The sequence below is a fragment of the Microcaecilia unicolor genome, chromosome 1 (assembly GCF_901765095.1).
Source record: "Microcaecilia unicolor chromosome 1, aMicUni1.1, whole genome shotgun sequence".
NCBI lineage: Eukaryota > Metazoa > Chordata > Amphibia > Gymnophiona > Siphonopidae > Microcaecilia > Microcaecilia unicolor.
Window position 1 is genome coordinate 47,960,354 of NC_044031.1, and position 25,263 is coordinate 47,985,616.

General features: G+C 46.9%; 1 protein-coding gene across 1 annotated transcript in view; it reads left to right on the forward strand.

The window, feature by feature from the left end:
- Positions 1-25,263, forward strand: part of LOC115460033 (tumor necrosis factor receptor superfamily member 16-like) — a 163,041-nt gene that overhangs the window by 122,661 nt on the left and 15,117 nt on the right. Inside the window, exon 4 of the mRNA XM_030189890.1 lies at positions 16,417-16,618. Coding sequence (XP_030045750.1) covers positions 16,417-16,618 — 202 coding nt within the window. The remainder of the gene's footprint in view (positions 1-16,416; positions 16,619-25,263) is intronic.

Sequence of the window (25,263 nt, forward strand, 5' to 3'; positions counted from 1 at the left end):
CGGCTTTCGCCCTCTACACTTGACAGAAACAGGCACTATCTAAAGTCTGTAATGACCTGTTTCTTGCCAAATCCAAAGGTCATTACACCATCATCATCCTCCTCGACCTATCCGCCGCTTTTGACACTGTCAACCACAACTTACTTCTTGCCACACTGTCCTCATTTGGGTTCCAGGGCTCTGTCCTCTCCTGGTTCTCCTCTTATCTCTCCCACCGTACCTTCAGAGTACATTCTCATGGATCTTCCTCCACACCCATCCCGCTCTCTGTTGGAGTTCCTCAGGGATCTGTCCTTGGACCCCTTCTCTTTTCAATCTACACCTCCTCCCTGGGCTCGCTGATCTCATCTCATGGTTTCCAATATCATCAATGCTGACGACACCCAGCTTTATCTCTCCACACCAGACATCACTGCGGAAACCCAGGCCAAAGTATCAGCCTGCTTATCTGACATTGCTGCCTGGATGTCCGACCGCCACCTGAAACTGAACATGGCCAAGACCGAGCTTCTTGTCTTTCCACCCAAACCCACTTCTCCTCTCCCTCCACTCTCTATCTCAGTTGATAACACCCTCATCCTCCCCGTCTCATCTGCCCGCAACCTCGGAGTCATCTTCAACTCCTCCCTCTCCTTCTGTGCGCATATCCAGCAGATAGCCAAGACCTGTCGCTTCTTTCTCTATAACATCAGCAAAATTCGCCCTTTCCTTTCTGAGCACACCACCCGAACACTCGCTCACTCTCTCATTACCTCTCGCCTTGACTACTGCAACCTACTCCTCACTGGCCTCCCACTTAGCCATCTATCCCCCCTTCAATCCGTTCAGAACTCTGCTGCACGTCTTATCTTCCATCAGGACCGATATGTCATATCACCCCTCTCCTCAAGTCACTTCACTGGCTTCCGATCAGGTACCGCATACAGGTCAAGCTTCTCCTACTTACCTACAAATGCACTCGATCTGCAGCCCCTCATTACCTTTCTACCCTCATCTCCTCTTACGTTCCTACCCGAAACCTCCGCTCACAGGTCAAATCCCTCCTCTCAGTACCCTTCTCCACCACCGCCAACTCCAGGCTCCACCCTTTCTGCCTCACCTCACCCTATGCTTGGAATAAACTCCCTGAGCCCATACGTCAAGCCCCCTCCCTGCCCATCTTCAAATCCTTACTCAAAGCCCACCTCTTCAATGTCGCCTTCGGCACATAACCATTATACCTCCATTGAGGAAATCTAGACTACCCCAACTTGACATTTCGTCCTTTAGATTGTAAGCTCCTTTGAGCAGGGACTGGCCTTCTTTGTTAAACTGTACAGCGCTGCGTAACCCTAGTAGCGCTGTAGAAATGTTAAGTAGTAGTAGTAGTAGTTATTTTTCAGGAGGGGTCGTGTCGTGGGTATGGAAGTGTTATCTAGCTAGCGTGTTTGCATTAGTGTGTACCAACTGGATAACTCGGTTAACATAGGACCACCTGATGCCTCCTAAATAAGAGGTGACGAGTTCTCCCATGTTAACCTTGATCAGGTAATGCGTGCTGAGGCCTGCATGACCTGGAAAAAAAAATTTGCGACATGCCCCTTTATCTGATTTGCTGTAAGGACAGCAGTCTCAGTACTTCAACCAGTTCACTGTTTCTCTGTCTACCACCTGTTTTCTGACTCTCTATTGCCCCCAATTCCAGGCCTGCAGCTAAAGAATGAGAAAAAAAATAAAGGGCTCCTTTTACAAAGCTGCACTAGTGATTCTGGCCCCGGCAAATGCGACGAAGCCCATATGGGCTTCCTCGCATTTGCCGGGCCAGAATCGCTAGCGCAGCTTTGTAAAAGGAGCCCAAAATAAAAAAAAATACAGGCTTGGAAAAGGACTTACTCCCCCTCCCCTTTCTTCCTTCCCTCTCTTTGGCATATCAAAGCCTTGAGAAGAGGCAGGGGGTTGAGGTTCTTTTCAAGAAGGAGCATCTGGGCTGCCTGGCTAAGAAGTGATGACAAGTTTGCAGGAAAACTTTTCTCCAAGAGGACAGCTGGGGCAGTGAGAACTGTGCTGCATCCAGCAGTGAGGGGGAGGGGGGGAGAGGGGGGACCATACAGTTTGCAGGGTCAGCAGTGGCACAACACAGGCATCAGACTTTTTAAGAAACATTTCCTATATCTTTGCCAGTGGTATAACAATTATTACCCAAATGAGGTGCTGACTTTTTTTTTTTTCAGTTAAAGCCACAGTTTTGTGGTTCTAAAATGTCTTAGAAACTTCCTCCCCAGCCAAATAGTGGGAATTTAGGGGTCCTTTTACTAAACTATGGCAAAAAGTGGCCTTAGCGAACCCTTACTTGGGTCTTTCCCAAACACTAAGGCCATTTTTACCACCGCCTTTTTTCTCATTTTTGCTTTGTGGCCATGCAGTACAATCACAGTATTTTTATGAGAGACTGATCCCAGAATCTAGCTTGTATATGTTTTAACAGTTACACTAGCTAGGCTATTTTTAGAATTTTATATCATCTGGTGACCCACTGCCCCTGATGCTGCCATTTTATACTGGCGACACATGGCCATGTTGGGCATTTTATGTTAAATTTCTGGAAGCTTTTAATCTATTAATAAAAACTGTTTTTTTACAAGGTTTGCTTTGTTGTTTTATCCATATTGGATTTGGCGTACCACCTGCCTTTCTGCTTTTTTGACTCATTCACTAATGTTGCCATTAGCACATGACATGACTATTTTTTTAAATTACCATGTGAGCATTTATGCCACCTATTTTGTAGATGTTAAAGGCTCCTGTATTATCCGTGGGCTTACCAGCTAACGTTTGGTAATGTAGATAGCGCAGGAATGCCCACTCTGTGCTCACAATGTACCCCTTCAAAAAAAATGTGAAAAATGTTGTAGCACACAGGAAAGCCTTTGCTTACATATGGAGAAGGGTCCAGAGGTCCATCTTATATCAACCTAAAATGAGAGGTGGAATGGGGGGGGGGGGGTTTCCCAATTTCAAATGTTATTTTCAAGCTGCACAACAGAATGTTTTTACCAGTCCACTAAAGCCTGGGTTAGGTTGGAGCACTCTGGTGTGGGACCTATTAAGATTGGTCATACCAACTCCCCTGGTATGCACTAAGAACATAAGAATAGCCTTACTGGGTCAGACCAATGGTCCATCTAGCCCAGTATTCTGCTTACAACAGTGGCCAATTCAGGTCATGAGTACCTGACAGAATCCCAAATAGTAGCAAGATTCATGCTACTGATCCCATGGACTAGCACCAGCTTTCCCCCCCCCCCCCCCCCCCCCCCCCCGGTCTATCCCAATAGCAGACTGTGGACCTTTCCTCCAGGGACTTCTCCAAACCTTTCCTCATATGAGAGGAGTTCCATCCCCTTTATCAATTTGGTCACCATTCTTTGAACCTTTTCTAATTCTGCTCTATCTTTTTTTAAGATACAGGGCACAGAGTTGCACACAATACTCAAGGTGTGGTCACACCATGGAGCGATACAGAGGCATTATAATATTTTTTTGTCTTATTTTCTATCCTTTTCCTAATATAATTCCTAGCATTCTGTTTGCTTTTTTTGGCTGCCATGACACACTGGGCAGCGTATTGTCCACAATCCTGCTTATAATCGAACGAGAAAAACGCCCAAGTTCCGACCTAAATCGGGAGATGGACGCTTATCTCACAAAACCGAATAAAGCGGTATAATCGAAAGCCGATTTTTGGACGTTTTCAACTGCACTCCGTCGTGGATGCGGACAAAGTTGATGGGGGCGTGTCAGAGGTGTGGCGAAGGCGGAACTGGGGCGTGGTTATCTGCCGAACAAAGATGGGCGCATTTCACTGATAATGGGAAAAAAGTATGCGTTTTTAGCTAGAATTTAGGACACTTTTCCTGGACCCTGTTTTTTCACGAATAAGGCCCCAAAAAGTGCCCTAAATGACCAGATGACCACTGGAGGGAATCGGGGATGACCTCCCCTGACTCCCCCAGTGGTCACTAACCCCCTCCCACCACAAAAAAATGATGTTTCACAAATTTTTATTTTCACCCTCAAATGGCATACCCAGCTCCCTGGCAGCAGTATGCAGGTCACTGGAGGAGTTGTTAGGGGGTGCAGTGGACTTCAGGCAGGTGGACCCAGGCCCATCCCCCCTACCTGTTACAATTGTGCTGCTTAATGCTTATTAGTCGTCCAACCCCCCCCAAACCCACTGTACCCACATGTAGGTGCCCCCCTTCACCCCTTAGGGCTATAGTAATGGTGTAGACTTGTGGGCAGTGGGTTTTGAGGGGGATTTGGGGGGCTCAACACACAAGGGAAGGGTGCTATGCACCTGGGAGCTCTTTTACCTGTTTTGTTGGTTTTGTAAAAGTGCCCCCTAGGGTGCCCGGTTGATGTCCTGGCATGTGAGGGGGACCAGTACACTACGAATCCTGGCCCCTCCCACGAATAAATGTCTTGGATTTATTCGTTTTTGAGCTGGGCGCTTTCATTTTCCATTATCGCTGAAAAACAAAAACGCCCAGCTCACACATTGTTGAATAAAACATGGGCGTCTATTTTTTTCGAAAATATGGTTCGGTCCGCCCCTTCACGGACCCGTTCTCGGAGATAAACGCCCATGGAGATAGGCGTTTTCGTTCAGTTATGCCCCTCAATGACACCTAGATCTTTTTCTTGGGTGCTGACTCCTAGGGTGGAATCTAGCATCAAATAACTGTGATTTGGGTTATTCTTCAGATGTATAGATAGATACAACCTGTAGTGTGGGGAGTATAAAGGGATAGAAAGTCACAGGCACAAAAGTAAAAACAAAGAAAAACTTTATTGGCCTAATTTGTACACATCTAATATAATAAAACGCACCGTGAACGTTCTGAAGACAACGTTCTGTGAAGCCGGAAGCTTGAAGCCGGAAGTCTGAAGCCTTGAAGCCTGAAGCCTTGAAGCCTTGAAGCCATCTGACGTCACTCCCAGGCTGAGGCTGAAGGGTTCGGGGATTCGTGGTGTGAAGCCTTCAAGCCAGCCAGCCGTCTCTGCCCCGCCCTCGCGACAAAACAAACAAATCCGGAAGCGAAACGTCAGGGAAGGAGGCGGCGCTCCCGACGTCTAGCCTTCCCTTCGCTGTGTTCCGCCTTCAAAACAAGGCGGAACACAGCGAAGGGAAAGCTAGACGTCGGGAGCGCCGCCTCCTTCCCTGACGCTTCGCTGCACGAACCGCCACGGAGGTAAAGTTAAAAAGAATTTAAAAAAAAAAAAGGGATGCATGGATGGGGAGGGGGGGCATGGATGCGAGGGGGGGGCATGGATGCGAGGCATGGATGCGAAGGGGGGGGCATGGATGCGAAGGGGGGGGGGAAGAAGAGGGCGGGCCAGGCTGGGACATGGGAGAGAGCGTAGCATGGATGCGGGGGGGGGGGTCATGGAAGGGCGAGAGGGGACTTGCTGGAAAAGGATGAATGGAGGCGGCAGGGGACAGAGGAGCATGGATTACAGAGCAGGCCTCAGGCAGAGAGGGGAAATGCTGGATAGGGAAAAATGGAGGGGCCAGGTGACAGATGAGCATGGATGGGCATGGATTGGAAGGGCAGGACTCAGGGAGAGGGGAATTGCTGGATAGGGATGAATGGAGGGGACAGATGGGCATGGATGGATATGGATTACAGAGCAGGCCTCAGGCAGAGAGGGGAAATGCTGGATAGGGAAAAATGGAGGGGCCAGGTGACAGATGAGCATGGATGGGCATGGATTGGAAGGGCAGGACTCAGGGAGAGGGGAATTGCTGGATAGGGATGAATGGAGGGGACAGATGGGCATGGATGGATATGGATTACAGAGCAGGCCTCAGGCAGAGAGGGGAAATGCTGGATAGGGAAAAATGGAGGGGCCAGGTGACAGAGGAGCATGGATGGGCATGGATTGGAAGGGCAGGACTCAGGGAGAGGGGAATTGCTGGATAGGGATGAATGGAGGGGACAGATGGGCATGGATGGATATGGATTGCAGAGTAGGCCTCAGGCAGAGAGGGGAAATGCTGGATAGGGAAAAATGGAGGGGCCAGTTGACAGAGGAGCATGGATGGGCATGGATTGGAAGGGCAGGACTCAGGGAGAGGGGAATTGCTGCATAGGGATGAATGGAGGGGACAGATGGGCAATGGATGGATATGGATTGCAGGGCAGGCCTCAGGCAGAGAGGGGAAATGCTGGATAGGGAAAAATGGAGGGGCCAGGTGACAGAGGAGCATGGATGGGCATGGATTGGAAGGGCAGGACTCAGGGAGAGGGGAATTGCTGCATAGGGATGAATGGAGGGGACAGATGGGCATGGATGGATATGGATTGCAGGGCAGGCCTCAAGCAGAGAGGGGAAATGCTGGATAGGGATGAATGGAGGGGGTAGGTGACAGACAAACATGGATGGCCATGGATTGGGAGGGCAGGGCTCACGGACAGAGGGGAATTGCTGGAAAAGGATGAATGGAGGGGGCAGGGGACAGATGGCCATGGATTGGGAGGGCACGGCTCACACTCTCTCTCTCATATACAATGTCTTTCTCACTCTCACACACTCTGTCTCACACTGTATCACATTCACTCTCTATGTGCCACACAGTCACTCACACACTCGCTTGGTCTCATACACTCACTGAAACAGAGAATCTGTGTCTCACACACACTCTCTCTCTCGCCCACACACACACACTCTCACTCACACTGTGTCTCACATACACACTTGCACACACTCTCATTCTCACACACACACTCTCTCACAAACACACTCACACCCAGACTCACGCTCTCTCTCACACAATCACACTTTCACTCCGACTCTCAAACAGTCACTCTCACATACACTCTCCCAAACATACACACTCCGAGGAAAACCTTGCTAGCGCCCGTTTCATTTGTGTCAGAAACGGGCCTTTTTTACTAGTCTGTATATAAAACTCAAGAACTTTGAATGAGCTGTATCAGCATTACCACACTGGCAGCCACTAGCGCCGCTTTGTAAAAAAGGAGGGAGGGTTAGTTTGTGAGCCCTCCAGGGACAGAAAATTGCCTACAGTACCTGAATGTACACCACTTCGATAACCTTTGAGCTTGCAGGTGGTATAAAAGACATTTTTTTTTTAATTCCTTTTTGCTAAAGGCCAGTTGTAGAGGGTTGTCCTTGGATTTGACCCCTAAAATGGCCAGTACTCAAGCATGGCAGGTTTCCAATAATATCAAAACAAGGGGGCTGTAATAATAGGAATGTCAACTTCCCAGGCTCCTTTCTAACCCAGTTCAATCCAGATAGGTGGATTAAGGCTTGGTTTTGCCTCCACTGCAAGAGCCTCATCGACGGGTCAATTCATTGTTAGTAACCCTCATTGTACTATATTACCATGCTTACGCGGGAAGTAATAATTCTGATTCCCCTAAGAAAGGCAGGACTACATCTCCCTACGTGCAATGGGGCAAAACCTACCTCTGTCTAGCTCTTTCTACCCTCATTCTAGAAGAGGCTTGTGGACTCCCGGTAGCATCTCAAGGATCCAGAACAATTCTCATAGCTGCGGTTTGCAGACTGGATGGCTCAGGAGGTGGTGACTGGAGGGTTTTTGGAGGGAATGTCACAGCTTAGAGGCCAGTCCTGGATTTCTGCCAACCTTCTCCTGATGTATTATGGGACCTGCAGCACTGATTCCAATGGGTAGAAACAGGGACTACAAATTCTACACTGCTTTGGGGTGTAAGTTTAAAACCAGGACTGGCCTAAGTCTCACTCCTGGAGCTGGGTAAGCACATCTGCATTACATAGTAACATAGTAGATGACAGCAGAGAAAGACCTGTACGGTCCATCCAGTCTGCTCAACAAGATAAACTCATATGTGCTACTTTATGTGTATACCTGACCTTGATTTGTATCTGCCATTTTCAGGGCACAGACCGTAGAAGTGTGCCCAGCACTAGCCCCACCTCCCACCACCGGCTCTGCCACCCAATCTCCGCTAAGCTTCTGAGGATCCGATCCATTCCTTCTGAACGGGATTCCTTTATGTTTATCCCACGCATTTTTGAATTCTGTTACCGTTTTCATCTCCACCACCTCCCGCAGGAGGGCATTCCAAGCATCCACCACTCTCTCCGTGAAAAAATACTTCCTGACATTTTTCTTGAGTCTGCCCCTTTCAATCTCATTTCATGTCCTCTAGTTCTACCGCCTTCCCATCTACGGAAAAGGTTTGTTTGCGGATTAATACCTTTCAAATATTTGAACGTTTATATCATATCACCCCTGTTTCTCCTTTCCTCCAGGGTATACATGTTCGGGTCAGCAAGTCTTTCCTCATACATCTTGTAACGCAAATTCCATAGTCCAAAAGTATCCACCAAAGAGGACTAACTTCCTAGGAGCCTTTTAGTTTCCCTTTCTTATAACAAGTGCTATTTTAAAGTTAGATTGACCGAGAACATCAGTTTTTGAGCATTCCTAGCCGTGATGGAGGTCTGTGCTGGGAGTGGAATCCAGGGCACATGCATGCCATTTCAGAGAACAGACTTGTCCCGCCTGAATCTATATTTAATAGTCTGAGTCATAGAGGGGGATAATCGAACGGGGGCGCCCATCTCTAAGGACGGCCCCGTAAAGGGGCGTGGCAACCCGTATTGTTGAAACAAGATGGACGTCCATCTTTCGTTTCGATAATACGGTCGGGGACGCCTAAATCATGAAATTTAGGTCGACCTTAGAGATAGTCGTCCCCGGTTTTCGGTGATAATGGAAAGCGAGGACGCCCATGTCAGAAACGACCAAATTCAAGCCATTTGGTCATGGGAGGAGCCAGCATTCGTAGTGCACTGGTCCCACTAACTGAATGGAAAAAGCCCTTCCCTTACCGATCCGGAAAGGAACGGGCATACATGAAGGAACGGGCATGCAAATGAGCCGCTTGCTGTTAGCTCATTTGCACATGATTTCCTTCCTAAGGAGGGAAAGCAATGGCAGTTGAGGAGGAGTGGCCTAGTGGTTAGAGCACTGGTCTTGCAATCCAGAGGTGGCCAGTTCAAATCTCACTGCCGCTACTTGTGATCCAAAATCCAAATAAATAAATAAAAAGGGTGTCAGAGGCATAGCAAAGGCATGGATGTCCTCACAGAAACATCCATATTTTGGAGGTCCTCAACTGCCATCGCAGGGACGGAGGCATAGCGAAGGACATACTCTAAAAAAAAGACAAAAGTTTTTCAAGTTTTTTTGGGGTGGGATGTGGTTAATGACCACTGGGGAAGTCAGGGGAGGTCATCTGGTCAGTTCAGGCACCTTTTTGATGCTTGATCATGAAAAAAAAATGGACCAAGTAAAGTCGGCCAAATGCTCGTCAGGGACGCCCTTCTTTTTTCCATTATCGGCCGAGGACGCCCATCTGTTAACCACGCCCCCGTCTCTCCTTCTATTCACTGCCGACACGCCCCCTTGAACTTTGGTCGTCCCTGCGACGGAAAGCAGTTGAGGACGCCCAAAATCGGCTTTCGATTATGCCGATTTGGGTGACCTTAGGAGAAAGAAGCCCATCTCCCGATTTGCGTTGGAAGATGGGCGCCCTTCTCTTTCGAAAATTAGCAGGATAGTGTACCTTACTGTTGCAGTGTGTCGCTGGCAGCTGAGAAGGAGATTTAAGGAGAAAGATGGACAGGGTCACTGTTTGGTGTTGCAAAAAGTAATCTATGCAATTCACCCTGCTTGCCCAGGGCATGCTAAAGTGTTTTTTTATGTGGTTGAAGCAGCTTTCTGTGGAGGCCTATCACAGGGGTCCCTAAGCAACCTGAGATTCATCTGATTGACCTGTGAGGGCTGGGAGTACGCCTTTGTTTGCTGGCCTGTTGCCAGTACATTGAGCCTCTGACCTCTGACTGGTGAAACTTGCTGACCTTTTGTCACATTGTAAAGAACTGGCTCTGGATTTAGCCTTCACCCTGAAACCTTCTCTCATCTTTCTGTACTCTTCCTCTGCCCTCCAATGAAGGGAGGGGGGAAAAAGTCTTCTGTGTTATTCTTTTGTCTTACCCACCCATTTCCCCCTTATGGTTTTCTTACACCCTTCATTTTTTCCCTGTTCCATCTCTCTTCCTTTGGCTGATACTTTCCATTAACTCTTTTTGTGCTGGAAAGGCCCAGGTCCACAGCAGAGTGAGTGAAGATACATACTGCTGTGCCTGCCTTGCCACCTCCTTATCCCCACACATTTAGGGGATAGGAATTGACTTCCATAAGATTCTGGCTCCAGGCTACTACTAATTATAATTTCTACAGCACTACTAGACATACACGTCACTGTACACTTAATATAGAGGTACTTTCTCTGTCTCTAGTGGGCTCACAATCTAAGTTTTGTTCCTGGAGTTAAGAGACTTGCCCAGGGTCACAAGGAGCTGCAGTGGGAATCGAACCAAGTTAGAGGACATGAATTGAGGTTTAAGGGGGGCAGACTCGGGACTAATGTCAGGAAGTATATTTTCACGAAGAGGGTGGTGGATATGGGGAATGCCCTCCCGCGGGAGGTGGTGGAGATGAAAACGGTAATGGAATTCAAACATGCGTGGGATAAACACAAAGGAATCCTGTTTAGAAGAAATGGTTCCACGGAATCTTAGCGATGATTGGGTGGCGATGCCGGTAATTGGAAAACAAATGGGAGCTGGGCAGACTTCTACAGTCTACGCCCTGATTTTGACTGAATAGAAAGGGATGGGCTGGAGTGTAAATTTTAAGGGGCATCGGCGTTAGCTTCAGAACTTAGTACAAGAACAGTGCTGGGTAGACTTCTACGGTCTGTGCCCTGAGAAGGGCAAGGACAAATCAAACTAGGGTATACATATAAAGTATCACATACAATGTAAATGAGTTTATCATGTTGGGCAGACTGGATGGACCGTACAGGTCTTTATCTGCCGTCATTTACTATGTTACTACTATGTTACTAGGTTCCCCAGGGTCTCAGTCCACTGCACTAACCATATTAGGCTACTCCTCCACTCTGCAAGACTTGATCCAAATTCTCCTCTCTGGACAAAGTGAAGGATTTTGCTTAACATTGGAGTGGGGGGGGGGGGGGGAGCAGAGCAGATGCTCAAATACCTACATTACCTGCACAGCTGACATATATATAGGACCAGCCCAACTATCTGTACGCAGGCTGTAAAGAACTGACCATTAAAAAACTCCAAACAGCCCAGAACACCGCAGCCAGACTCATTTTTGGAAAACCTAAATATTTAAGTGCGAAGCCCCTAAGAGAGAAACTGCACTGGCTTCCGCTCAAGGAACGAATTGAGTTCAAGATCTGCACGACCGTACACAAAATCATTCACGCAGATGCCCCACTCTATATGTTAAACCTAGTGGACCTACCGCCCAGAAACGCCAAAAGATCGGCACGCAAATTCCTCAATCTGAACTTCCCCAGCTGTAAAGGAATGAAATACAAACAGGCTTATGCTACTACCTTTGCGTACAAAAGCACACAGTCTTGGAACGCACTACCCATGGCCCTGAAAACCATGACCAATCTAACCAGCTTTCGCAAAGCTTTGAAAACACATCTCTTCAACAAAGCCTACAAAAGTCACCCTCAATGAAACAAATCATTCCTTAATCCACCCAAGTACACCAAAAAACACCTCTCACACGACCTTACCTAACACCTTTCCATCTAAATCCTCTTATACCTCAGCTTATGATCGACTGTATTTAAATCATGTAACGACTTTATCATAACAATACTCTGTAAGCCACATTGAGCCTGCAAAAAGGTAGGAAAATGTGGGGTACAAATCCAACAAATAAAAATCATGGTCACCTAGGATGTTGCCTAGGGCTGCAGCTTTGTGAGAGGGGAGGGTTTGCCAAAAAGCAGCTGTAGTGAAAGCAAAACAATAGCTCCTGACTTACTGTTCAAAGTCACGGACTAAAAGGAGGTTTTTTTGTTTTGTTTTTTTAATTAAATTTTATCTTGAATCCAGAAAATGATGATTATAGTCAATACATATTGCAGGAAAAAAATATGATAAAGTTGACACAGAATTAACAAAGTAAGAAACTATTAATTCATCTTTAGTCCACTATTTTTGGGGGGCACACAATATTAAGGCAAACAGAGTAATTTAAATTAGAACCAAATTTCTAATTCTAAAATAAGGCAGCTAATGGAAGCAAACCGGGTGACTTAATAATAATTACAGAGTTGATGTTATTATAGTCCTTGATGTTGGCGGCAGAGAGTCTTTTAGCTTAGCTTCTAAAAAATTGTTAAGCTGTTTCGCCTCAAAAAATACATTTAATAGAATTTAATTTTATTACGCACTTGCAGGGGAAGTTTAGCCAGTATAGTGCGCTGAGCTGCAATGCCTTCGGCCTCAATTTCAGAAATTCTTGTCTCTTCCTTTGTGTGGCTCTTGAGACATCAGGATACATCCTAATTTTACAACTCAGGAAATCTTGTCCTTTATGTAGACAAAATTGTTTGAGTATCCAGTCTCTGTCTGGCTGTAGTATAAATATTAACTTAAGTGTTGCTGTTATCTTCTTCAATAATTTGAGACAGATTTAAGTTCAAAGTTTCTATTGGAGATACCACTTTCTGTCCTTGTTCTAATTCTTTCTTCCGAAAAGGTTCTATGTAAAAGATCTTTGAGATAGGAGGATGTGATTTTTCCGGAATTTTTAGAACCTCAGTTAAATATTGTTTAAAGGTTATCAAAGGTGAGACGGAACAGGAGGTTGTTTTGTAAAATCCCATTCACCCAGATTATTCTGGGAGGAATGGTGCTGGGTGATCATGAACTGAAAGTGAATTTTGGGGGGTGGGGTAACACCAGGCCTAAGGTTTGCCTAGGTGCCTAACATCCTTGCATCAGCCCTGTATCTATGTAGGGAAGACCAGCTGCTTGCTAATGACTACCTGGCCACCTGGTATTTTGTCATAAGGAACAGACTAATGCAGTCTCCATTTTACCCTTCAGCATGCCTGGATTTCTAGTTTGGCATTTTAAGAGTGGAGGAGTACTGTAGCAGTTAGAGTAGCAGTCTTTGGTCCTGGGAAACTGGGTTTGATTCCCACTGAAGCTCCTTGTGTCTCTGGGCAATTAATCCACCATTGCTCCAGGTACAAATAGGTTCCTACATTACTATCCAGCTTATTTTCGAAAGAGAAAGACGCCCATATTTCGACCCAAATCGGGAGATGGGCGTCTTTCTCCTGTGGGCGCCCAAATCGGTATAATCGAAAGCCAATTTTGGGCGTCTTCAACTGCACTCCGTCACGGAAATGGCCAAAGTTGACGGGGGCGTGTCGGAGGCATGGTGGAAGCGGGACTGGGGCATGGTTATCGGCTGAACAGAAATGGGCGGCTTTCGCCGATAATGGAACAAAAATAGCCGTTTTTAACAAGAATTTAGGGCAGTTTTTTTGGACCCTTTTTTTTCATGGACAAGTCCCAAAAAAGTGCCCTAAATGACCAGATGACCACTGGAGGGAATCGGGGATGACCTCCCCTGACTCCCCCAGTGGTCACTAACCCCCTCCCATACTAAAAAATAAAAATAAAAACCTTTTTTGCCAGCCTGTATGCCAGCCTCAAATGTCATACCCAACTTCCTGACAGCAGTATGCAAGTCCCTGGAGCAGTTTTTAATGGGTGCAGTGCACGTCAGGCAGGCAGACCCAGGTCCACCCCCCCTACCTGTTACACTTGTGGTGATAAGTGTTGAGCCCTCCAAACCCCGCCAAAACCCACTGTACCCACATGTAGGTGCCCCCCCCCTTTACCCATAAGGGCTATGGTAATAGTGTAGACTTGTGGGCAGTGGGTTTTGGGGGGCTCAGCACACAAGGGAAGGGTGCTATGCACCTGGGAGCTCTTTTACTGTTTTTTTGTTAATTTGTAAAAGTGCCCCCTAGGGTGCCCGGTTGGTGTCCTGGCATGTGAAGGGGACCAGTGCACTACGAATCCTGGCCCCTCCCATGACCCAATGCCTTGGAGTTGTTTGTTTTTTAGCTGGACGCCTTTGTTTTCCATTATCGCTGAAAAACGAAACCGCCCAGCTCAAATCCACACAAATCCGATGCATTTGGCTGGCACAAACTGTGTTATCGGAAAAAAGATGGACGCCCATTTTTTTTTTCAAAAATACGGTTTGTCCTGCCCATTCACGTACCCGTTCTCGGAGATAGACGCCCATGTAGATGGGCGTTCGCTTTCGATTATGCCCCTCCATGTAAACTGCTTTGAATGTAATTGCAGAAGCCACAGAAAGGTGGTATATCAAGTCCCTTTTCCCTTTCCTAAGAAGCTTGCTATAGCGTAAAAGGACTGCAATATTCTGTCACTAGCATGGAAGCAGGTGACGGTTGAAACCTTTCCACTATTCAGTCATCTGCAAAGGCCAATGATTTGAGAGCAAGGAGAGGAGAGACAGCGTGCAATTCTACATGTACAGACAGGAAACTTCAGATATCTACAGCCAGCTGTGTCCCAAAACATATATCACTGCTGTGACTTGAGAAGGCCTCAGGACCCCACACTCACCCACCCCTGCCAGCTAATGTGATTTCAGGTTGTAATGCAGCTGTTTATTAAATACACAAACCGACCACATACTTGCCTAAATATGTGCAGCCAGATCTGGTAAGTCCATAAACAGCATTTTATCAGATATTTCAGGTTCATCCAATCTGAGCATTAAAAATAAACTTCTTAATTGCCTTGACTCCCCTTCTCCCCCACGGTGCATGTAGGGACATGTGGTTCTACTGTTTGTAAGAAATGGAAGTTATAGGTCCAGAGAAGCAATAGAGTAGAAAAATAATTTTAAACAGAGGGGAAAATGTAAGATTAGGCCAGGAAGTTAGGATTTTTTTCCTCCTCCTGGTTATGTCAAATATATGTGGACGTACTGTAAAGCAGGGGTTCTCAACCCAATACTCAGGACACACTTAGCCAGTTAGATTTTGGGATAGCCACAATGAATATGCAAGAGATGCAGTACCTACATTCTATGCAAATGTATCTCATACATATTCATTGTGGCTATCCCAACAACCTGACTGGTTAGGTGCAGGGGCGTCGCTGCTATGGGGCCATGGGGGCCAGGGCCCCCGTAGATTTGGCCCTGGACCCCCCTACCGTCGACCCCCCTGCCCACTCGCCTGCCCGCTCACTCGCCGTCGCCTACCTGGGCTGGCGCCAGCCGAAGTCTTCTTCCTTCCTTTCAGGCTTCTGAGTCTGACGTCCTGCCAGGTAGGTGACGGCGAGCGGGTGGGGGGGTCAAGAGGGTCGGTGGGTGGGGTGTCTGCGATGATGGTGGCAGGGGGTGGGTGGGCGATGATGATGGCGGCTGCACCAGCGGGGGGGGGGGGGGGTGGCGGCGGTGGCGGGGCTAAAATGTGCCCCCTCACCTCGGCTCTGGCCCCCCCTACCGCTGAAGGTCAGATACGCCCCTGGTTAGGTGTGTCCCAAGAACTGCATTGAGAACCCCTTCTGTAAACCCCTGCTTCGTTCTATCATAATATAATGATAACATGCATTACTTCTGCCTTCATACTGCTGGTGATCCGGCCTTTCCGCGAAAGCCTCAAGGATTGTTAGTCTGTTCTATTTTGCTCACACCTTTTTCAGTAGTTGGTCAAGGTGAGTTACATTCAGGTACACTGGGTAGATGCTGGAATTGTCATATGCCATGTCTGGTAGCGACATTGGTGATTTCAGTCCACCACCAGACTAGGTTTCTTCTTGACAGGATAGCTGCAGTGATTTGCTAGTACTCTGTACACATGCTATGGCATCTGCTGTTCCCCAGGTCTTTTCCCCTCCAAGTATTAGCCAGGCCTCTGATCCTGATTTGCTGCCCAGTTTTTGTCAGGAATAGGCTCCCTTGGGAGGGTTTCACAGGGGTGGGTTGAATATAGACAGTAATTTGTAGCTGTGTTTGAATGGGAGAAACATCACGTTTACATCTGGCATGAGGTGGCTGCACTTTAGGGAAGGAGAGGGGATTTCAAGGTATATGGCACTGGATATTCCAGTTTGCTAGGGAAGAGGTTGACTGGTCTGTACCAGACATCTTGAGCTCTCCCTAACTTTTCTTAGCTTAGGCTTGTCCAAGTTCAGTCCTTGAGAGCTGCACATAGGCCAGGTTTTCATGATATCCCTAATGAATATGCATGAGAGAAATTTGCATGCTCAAGGCATCCACTTTATGCAAATCTTTCGTGCATATTCATTAGGGATGTCCTTAAAACTTGGTCTGCTTGCAGCCCTTGAGAACTGAACTTGGACAAGCCTGGCTTACCTACTTGTCACCTATTGTGGAGGACCCCCACCCCAAGCTCAGCAGTGACCCCTGCTGTTTTTTTCTTGTTTTCACAGTTAAAGAGCTGCTGATCCTGAAACGCGACGAGAGTGAAGATCACAAAACTCACCAGAGGAGACCATCAGAGGTGGAGAGCAGCACCTCTCCCGGCTCACCTGAGTTCATTCCACAAGAGGACAGTAAGAACATCATCCCTGTCTACTGCTCCATCTTGGCAGCCATTGTGGTGGGGCTTCTCGCTTACGTGGCTTTCAAATGGTATGTTTTCCACTCACCTGGTCCCTTATCTCCTTATATAATATCAGCTGAGTTTTAGACTGTGGAAGGGGGTAAGGTGGAATAGGAGGAGCTTTGCTTGACACCACTGCTTGGTCTTGACCTCTCCTCTCTATCTGTCTTTATGCTTTCTTCTCCTGTCTGATGTTCAGCAAATAGACAGGAAGCAAGCCCCTTACCTGGTTTGTGCAACAGACTTTGATCCTAGGGAACTGGGTTCGATTCCCACTGCAGCTCCTTGCGACTCTGGGCAAGTCACTTAACCCTCCATTGCCCCAGGTACAAATAAGCACCTGTACATTTGTCCTTTAGATTTTAAGCTCTTTGAGCAGGGACTGTCCTTCTATGTTGAATTGTACAGCGCTGCGTAACCTAGTAGCGCTTTAGAAATGTTAAATAGTAGTAGTAGTAGTATATACTATGTAAACCGCTTTGAATGTAGTTGCAAAACCACAGCAAGGCAGTATATCAAGTCCCATTTCCTTCTGTATTATAACGCAGTCATTCTCTTGAAAAACGCTAGCATTATTCTAGATCTGCTCAGCAGGGGGCACTGTCAGTTTTTCAGTGTAAATTATTAGTTTGAGAGAGCCATCAGTGTACCCAGTGATGAACAAAATAAACGGTTTCAGTCTCAGGGAATTAACCGTTCTTGGGCTCAGGGAGATTAAGCAAACTTCTCACGGACACATAATTGTTGTGTGCCCAGGTGTCACTGTTCTGGGCTCTCACTGGCTTAGCGAGGGACTTTTCCTGTTCATTACAGCGTACAATGACAGTAAGAGGGAATTACTAACTAGAAACAAGTAGATATGGCTCTCCTACCAGCTGAGCTGGGAAAACTGAGCCTTCAGCTTACTGGCAACAACCCTGCTATGGAAGCAGAATGGTTGCAGGCTCAAACCCTGAGACCTTCGAAAGAACAGATTGCAAATCTGCATTTTTTTTTGGGGGGGGGGGGGGGGGGGGGGGGAAGAGGCAGTGAGCAATGGATGCGGGGAAAACAGTGTGTCAGAGGGGGGAAGCTTAGATATGATGTGACCCAGAGGGGGAGATTTTAGGCCAATCCAGGCTTTTTAGGCATGACTCTTTCCCGCTTCTCCCACTTCTGATGCATTTTGCATCCTGTAGTATTGCTTTCATATTGACAAAGCCGGCCATCCCAGAATGCAGTGGGATACAAGTTTAAAAAAATGAGTATGGGCAAAATCGAGTCACATCACTCACAGTAAGGAACAGATGGGTGGCGGACAGGGATGTTTCCAGTTCTCATTTGTGCCCCCTCTTCTTTCTTCCATTTTGTCCCCTCCTCTCCTGTGCCTCTTCTTCTTCTGAAGGTACTGTAGTGAAAGTGAGGCCCTCATACACAAACCAGTGGCGTAGCTATGAGTGGGCCTGGGTGGGCACAGGCCCTCCTAATCTTGGCTCAGGCCCACCCAAATGCAGCGCCACACTGCTCTCTTCCCCATTCTCCTCCACGGTATCCCGGCATCTGCGCTTCGGTCTCTGAACCCCATCCTTTCCCAGTGTCAGTACAGGCGTCCTCGGCGCCTGCAGTGACTCATTCTTGCTGCTTGTGCCGGCCCCACAGGCTTCCATCTGCCATGTTCTGCCAGACAGGAAACAGGCAATGACATTAGTGAGGGCTGGACACAGCAGATGGAAGCCTGTAAGGCTGGCACAAGCAGTGAGGATGAATCGCTGCAGACGCCAAGGACGCCTGTACTGACAGTGGGGATGGAAGGGGTTTAGAGACTGGAGCGCAGATGCCAGGACACTACAGAGAGGGAGAAGATGTGGGGTAGGTGGAAAAAAAACCCTCTATGTTCTTATCTCCAGGAAGATATGTGTGGTGTGGTGTGGTGCAGTTTGGTTGCGGGAGAGGGGGGCGCATGGAAGGGTCCATCCAGTTTACCTCTGGACCCATCCAAAATACCAAGTCTGGCTACACCTCTGACACAAACACACAGTGGATATAGTAATAGTGTCTGGGAGAAAGGCAGATTTAATTTTATATTTTCCACTGAATAGTTGGTGTGGTGCCCACTCTCATAAAAAGGCTTTAGACCTCTTTAAAGATTTTACAGAGAGGAAGGCCTTTGTGGAAGGTCTGTGGGTACTGTTTTATAGAATAGTGATTCTACAGATGAATTCCTCTCATGTCATGCTGTTTCCATAAATACATTTATGCTTAGAGGAGAAGCCATAAAATGGTCAGTAAATGTATACAAAAAGTAGGCCCTGTTTCTGTAGGTGACTTCAACAATAATTTGTATCTATTTATTCCTCAGTATGAATGTTCCAGAATACTTTCTGTAGTGGGCAGGCATTGTTGCTCAAATGGGGAGCCTGACCAATGGCTTGAGGTTTCTGTATAGAGGCTTCTGGCAGCAGAAGATGGTGCAGTGACCGTGCTGCATGGGAGAGTGCGGTTGAATTTTCAGACCATGTTGTTTACCAAACTGATAGGGGCTGGGGTGCTGCAGAGGCATTGCTCACAGCAAATAACTTCTTCCCCACACTGAAAGGGAAGAGAATCAGTCATCACACAACCTTGATGTCTACGATAGGGTTTTGCAGGGCGCTACAGTTGGTCTCTCTACAATGGCTGAACTAAAGTTGCAGGGCTCATGCCGTCTTGGTTTTTGTTCCTACCACTCCTGGTCTCTCATTCTGTTCTAAATGTCAAGGTTAGGGCAAATTCTGACTTGATCTGAAGTTTAAATGTAGTGGAGGGCTAGCTAGGCCCAACAGGATGAGCAAAAAATCCAGGCCTCAGGCCTCCAGGGAATGCCTGCCATACAAAAGGCCTTGGGTTGGATTCTTAGTTCAGACTGTTGTCCCCAGTGGCATAGGGCCCAGGTGGGCACAGGCCCACCCACTTTGGACTCAGCTGAAGTTGAAGACTTCTGACATCTTACTTCAGAAGGTCAGGGGTTCACTTAACTGCACTCCCCCCCCCCCCCCCCCGCACGATAATCCTTTAGCTGTCCGCCAGCCTGAGCATTCCCTCTGACGCAACTTTCTGTTCGCGGGACCAGGAAGTTGTATTGGAGGGAAGGCTCAGAGTCAGCACAAGCGAGGTGAATGAGTTGCTGCCGGCTGCCAGAGAAGACCTAAAGGATTTAATGATACTGGGGGGGGGGGGGGGGGTAAGGAGAGTGGAGTTAATTGAGCCCCCCTCCTCATTTACGTGAGGGGAGGGGGAGTTGAGTTAAGTGACCCCCCCCCCCCCCGGTTTGCCTGGGGGGGGGGGAAGATGGTGGGGACGGAGGGGCGGGGTCCACTTTGGGTTCACACCCACTCAAAATTGGCTGCCTATCCCTTTGGGAGAGTCAGGGTGGTACATTGGCACTTGCAGCTCAAGATGGGTTGGGGGCAGTGTCTCAACCATAGCAACAGCAATATTGGCCAGACTTAGAATCCATATTGGTCAGATTCTGGAATGTCTGTTGGTTTGAACAATGGCTGGACTTAGTTGGGAGGGGTCTATATAAACTGGAAGTAATCACAGGGTAGGCAGTAGGTGTTACCTTTGTGCAATAGCTGTGGCTCCCTCCTTCATTAGCAGGGCTTGAAGTGCTCCATCTGCAGCAATGGATAAGCACTGACCCACGATCTGAACTTAGATTCTTGCCCTTGACAGTACAGCAGGACTGATCTTCCTACAGCACTAGGGAAAAAGCAAGTTGGCTATAGGGTAAGGGCCTCACAGAGGGCCAGAGGCTGGATGAAAGAGGGCAGGTGGTTAGGAAAGGCGCTTCACTTTGACACAAGCCTCACTTCAGGGGATCATTTGTTCCCTTGCTTCTAGGCACTATCTTGGTTTTTGTGTAGTTCTTAAGAGTTTGGATGCTGTACTGGATTGTGTGTATGTGAATTGAGATCCTTAGACATGAATAACTGGACATCTTGTTGTGGGGTGCTTAAGAGACAGCAGTGAGCATGGGCACTTTCCCCCTCCCCCACCAACCTCCCTTTTTAAAATTAGCTCCCAGTCCTGTGCTCCTCCTAACCTCTTAAGACTCCCAGCAAGGAGCATCGTTATTCACATTTTGGAGGACAAACCTTGAAACAGAACCTGTGTCCTGCTGGGCTTGTCTTCCAGCTGGGCCTCTGCAGCTGAATAGGATTAGGTTTCTAGTCACTCGGCAGTCTGAGATTAGGCCTGCCCTCGCTTCGGCCTCAGACAGACAGAAGCAGAGCAGGCGGCCTGGGGGGGCGGCGGCAGGACATTCCAACTCATGGGAAAACTTTCAAGAGCCTCCAGCCACTTGCTGTTTTATTGCAATACGAAGGAATTAAAAAAATAATAATAAAAATAGGTTGGGGGTGGTTTTGGAGGGGAGGGTGGGGAATCTGGTGTGTGTATGTGCATCTTTCCTGTGAAGACTGTCTGGTTTTCTCTCACAGTAACATTACTCTGTGACTGCGTCTTCCTCCTTCCTGGCCCTTAACTCTGTGCTTTTCCCTGCCCTGGTGGTATCTTTGCCCTGCTGGCCCTTGTATCTTCCTCACCTGTGCTGTAAAGTGGCTTTCAGTATCCTGGGCTGTTAGACTTTGAGAGACAACCATAACAAAAATCATAATCCGAAGAGTTTTTGGAAGAGGATGTGGAATAAGCACCCCTCGGAAAACGTTTACAAAAATAACCTGAAACTGTATTTGCCCTTCAACAGAGAAAGGAAACTTTGAAGTTCAGTTGATATCCTCTGATCTTTAAAGTCATACTGTCTTTCCCCATCTGCTCTGGTGTTTTCACTTTTTCTCTCATCCCTTCCAATACATCAGGATAGGGCTGTCAGAAATCTCCCTCCTGGAACTGGGCAATTAGGTAGCCCCCGACTCTGCTCCAAACCCATGTCCTTGTCCTCTTTCCCTCCAGGAGAAGTATTCTCTTTCCCTCTTGTCCCTTGTGTCTTCTTATTTACCTTCTTTTATTTAAGATCCTGCTTGATTTCAGGGAAAAAAAGAAACTAGCATTGTACTAATATTCTGAAAGTCTCCTCAGAGGGCAGTGGGATTGGGGGAGTAGCCGTAAACAGGCAATAGCATTGGGCGGCAGCATTACAGCGGCAGGGCAGGTTTTGGCACAGGATAAGTCATCACGAGGACAAAATACAAGAAAACCAATGGACTGCATTAGGGGCTTATAGTCCGGAGCCGGTGATGGGAGGCGGGAAATACTGCTGGGCAGACTTATACGGTCTGTGCCCTGAAAAGGACAGGTACAAATTCAAGGTAAGGTATACACATATGAGTTTGTCTTGGGCAGACTGGATGGACCATGCAGGTCTTTTTCTGCCATCATCTACTATGTTACTACCGGTATGTTAGTCCATTTAGTTGTCCATTTAGTTATGTTTAAACAAAAGAGATCTGCATGAAAGAAAATATTTATTTCTATTATTTTGACTTCTGAAAACCACTTGTCCCTGAAACATGCTCAAAACAGAATAATCCATTTGTTGTACAAAAAAAACAGAATTGGGTTGAAGGGGGGTGCAGACTCAGGAGTAATGTCAGGAAGTATTTTTTCACAGAGAGGGTGGTGGATATGTGGAATGCCCTCCCGCGGGAGGTAACATAGTAACATAGTAAAAGATGGCAGATAAAGACCTGTACGGTCCATCCAGTCTGCCCAACAAGATAAACTCATTGTACATGGTATTTGTCCTTGCCATTCTCAGGGCACAGACCGTAGAAGTCTGCCCAGCACTGTTCTTGTACTAAGTTCTGAAGCTAATGTCAAAACCCCTTAAAATTTACACTCCAGCCTATCCATATCTACTTAGTCACGATCAGGGGTGTAGACCGTAGAAGTCTGCCCAGCACCGGTTTCGCTTCCAAGTTACCGGCGGCGTCACCCAGTCTCCGCTGAGATTCCATGTGGTGAAGATGAAAACGGTAATGGAATTCAAACATGCGTGGGATAAGCACAAAGGAATCCTGTTTAGAAGGAATGGATCTACAGAATCTTAGCAGAGATTAGGTGGCAACGCCTGGAGTGTAAATTTTAAGGGGTTTAACGTTAGCTTCAGAACTTAGTACAAGAACATTGCTTGGCAGACTTCTACGGTCTGTGCCCTGAGAATGGCACGGACAAATACCATGTAAAATGAGTTTATCTTGTTGGGCAGACTGGATGGACCGTACAGGTCTTTATCTACCATCATTTACTATGTTAGAATAATCTATTTGTACAAAAGAGGTGAGGTGAAGGTGTGATTCCATATGCTCCAACGAAAGGAGAGTTTAATTTTACTTTCAATCTTTATAACACCAGGTTTCCCAAGGCAGATGAACCCATCAGTAAACAGGATATCCTCACTGAAATTTACCCATATATTACTGTATTGTATAAAACAGTGTAGAAAAAAGAACCTGTATTAGTTATGTTTCCACCAGCTACAGTAATTTTTAAACAGTTTTAGTGATATTCAATTTTATTTCATGATATAAATATCTACATATGGAAGCTTTCAAATAAATTAAAAAGCTGTTGAGTAAAAAAACAAAAACTTTTGTTCTTCACCTTTTAAGACACTGGGCTGAGGAGGGGGGTGGGTGGGAGAAAGGAGATTCTGGACGGGGAGGGCGCCAGAGACCCTAGCACCAGCCCTGGTCAGTGCAGTGCACGTTAGAGAAGGGGACCCAGGCCCATAGCCTGCTCTAACTGTTAAACTTGTGATGGAAAGTGTGAACCCTCCAAAACCCACAAAAAACCTACTTGACCCACATAGGTGATGCCTGCAGCCATAAGGGCTATTGTAGTGGTGTACTGTTGGGTATAGTAGGTTTTTCTTGGGTTTTGGAGGGCTCACCATACAATATAAGGGAACAATGGTGAGATGTGTACCTGGGAGCTTTTAGGTGAAGTCCAGTCTACTAAGAATGCTGAGTCACCTCTGTTTGCCAGTGAAGAACATTGAAACATAATCATGTAGTAATGGGGGGGGGGGGACAATCAAGATAAATGCTTTCATTTGAAATGTGTATAAAATATTGAGCTGTATAAGAAGAGTGGTTTAATATGGATTTGGAGATGTTTGAGAAAGTGGATATTGATTGTGATTGATGCGGAGAGCACAATTGGACACGTCATGCACTAACTTAAAATGGACTAATAATGAAATGTGTGCCAAATATTTTGAAATGTTTTCGTGAACCTAAGCGAAGTCCATTCACTTTATATTGAAATAGTTATTTACTTTAGCTTTTTCGATGGGTTATTTAACTTAGGCTAAAGCTGTTAGTGGAGAATTGTTGGGTTTCATAGCCCTTATCTAGCCATTGTAGGAATTATCCAACGATTAGAGTGCATATGAGCTGTTAAGGCCACCTTAAGTCCCCTGTTGCAAATCGTAAAGCTATGATGGGTGCAGTTCCATACCCCAACCTCTTTGGATAACATTCACACTGGTCTGACATAAGGATCCTATTTTCTGTAGGACCAGCATGAGTACTCACATGCCACAACATCTTCTGTATCTCTAGCGGACTCTATTCCTCTCCCTCCCTATACCTGTCCATTCTCCTGGACAAGTTCATTACTGTTCCACTCATCAATTTCATTAATTACCTGTAAAGGCAGAGTTTGGGATGTCTTTGAAGACCAAACAGGGTGTGCCACACTAGCCCATCAAAGGTTAAACAGATCTGCTATTTGAATGGGAAAGATTTCTACTAAACACAAATGAAGCTGATCATAGCTGGAGGAGTGGCCTAGTGGTTAGCGTGGTGGACTTTGGTCCTGGGGAACTGGGTTCGATTCCCACTGCAGGCACAGGCAGCTCCTTGTGACTCTGGGCAAGTCACTTAACCCTCCATTGCCCCAGGTACAAATAAGTACCTGTATACAATATGTAAGCCACATTGAACCTGCTACGAGTGGGAAAGCGTGGGGGTACAAATGTAATAAAAATAAAATAAAAATAGCTGAGGAACCCTTCAATACCCTCCCTGCCTAGGTAGCCATTCCCCACCCCCCTCAGCTCCAGTTGACCCAGGGAGCAGAAATGAACACAATATACAGCACTGAGATGCAGCACCAGCCCATCCAAAGAAAGAGTTAATTTGAGGTTGCTACAGTTTGAGGGAAGACACACAATGCAAATGAGAAAAAAAATCACACTGTCAAATCTGAATTTCCTTAAAGAAAACCAAATATATGTTGTTTCATCCCCCCCCCCCCCCCCCCCCAACGTTGGTAAATTTCCACAGTTTCTAGAAGCACCCCCTCATCCACACCAGAAACACACTGAGGCTGTGACTGTACTATCTGCTCACCAACTCTTTCTTTGAAGTAGGACCGAAATATACGTAAAACTCTTTTATGTTAAAGGATCTGGCAGGGTGGCCCAATGCTAGGCAGTCACTTATAGAGAGCCCTGGGTTGGATTCCTAGGTAAGGCTGCTGCCCTTCCCTCCCTTTGGAACAAACAAGGTGATAAAAATGGCACTTAAATCCAGGTCGATGCCAGACAGACTTCTACAGTCTTGTGTTCCACAAATGGCAAAAGACAGGTGAAGCTTTGACAACTCCAGTGTTGTAGATCACTTCGTCATGTGTTCTGAGTTTGGATGCTGTGAAGCTCAGGGGAAGCCATCTTCACTGGTAAATTGAA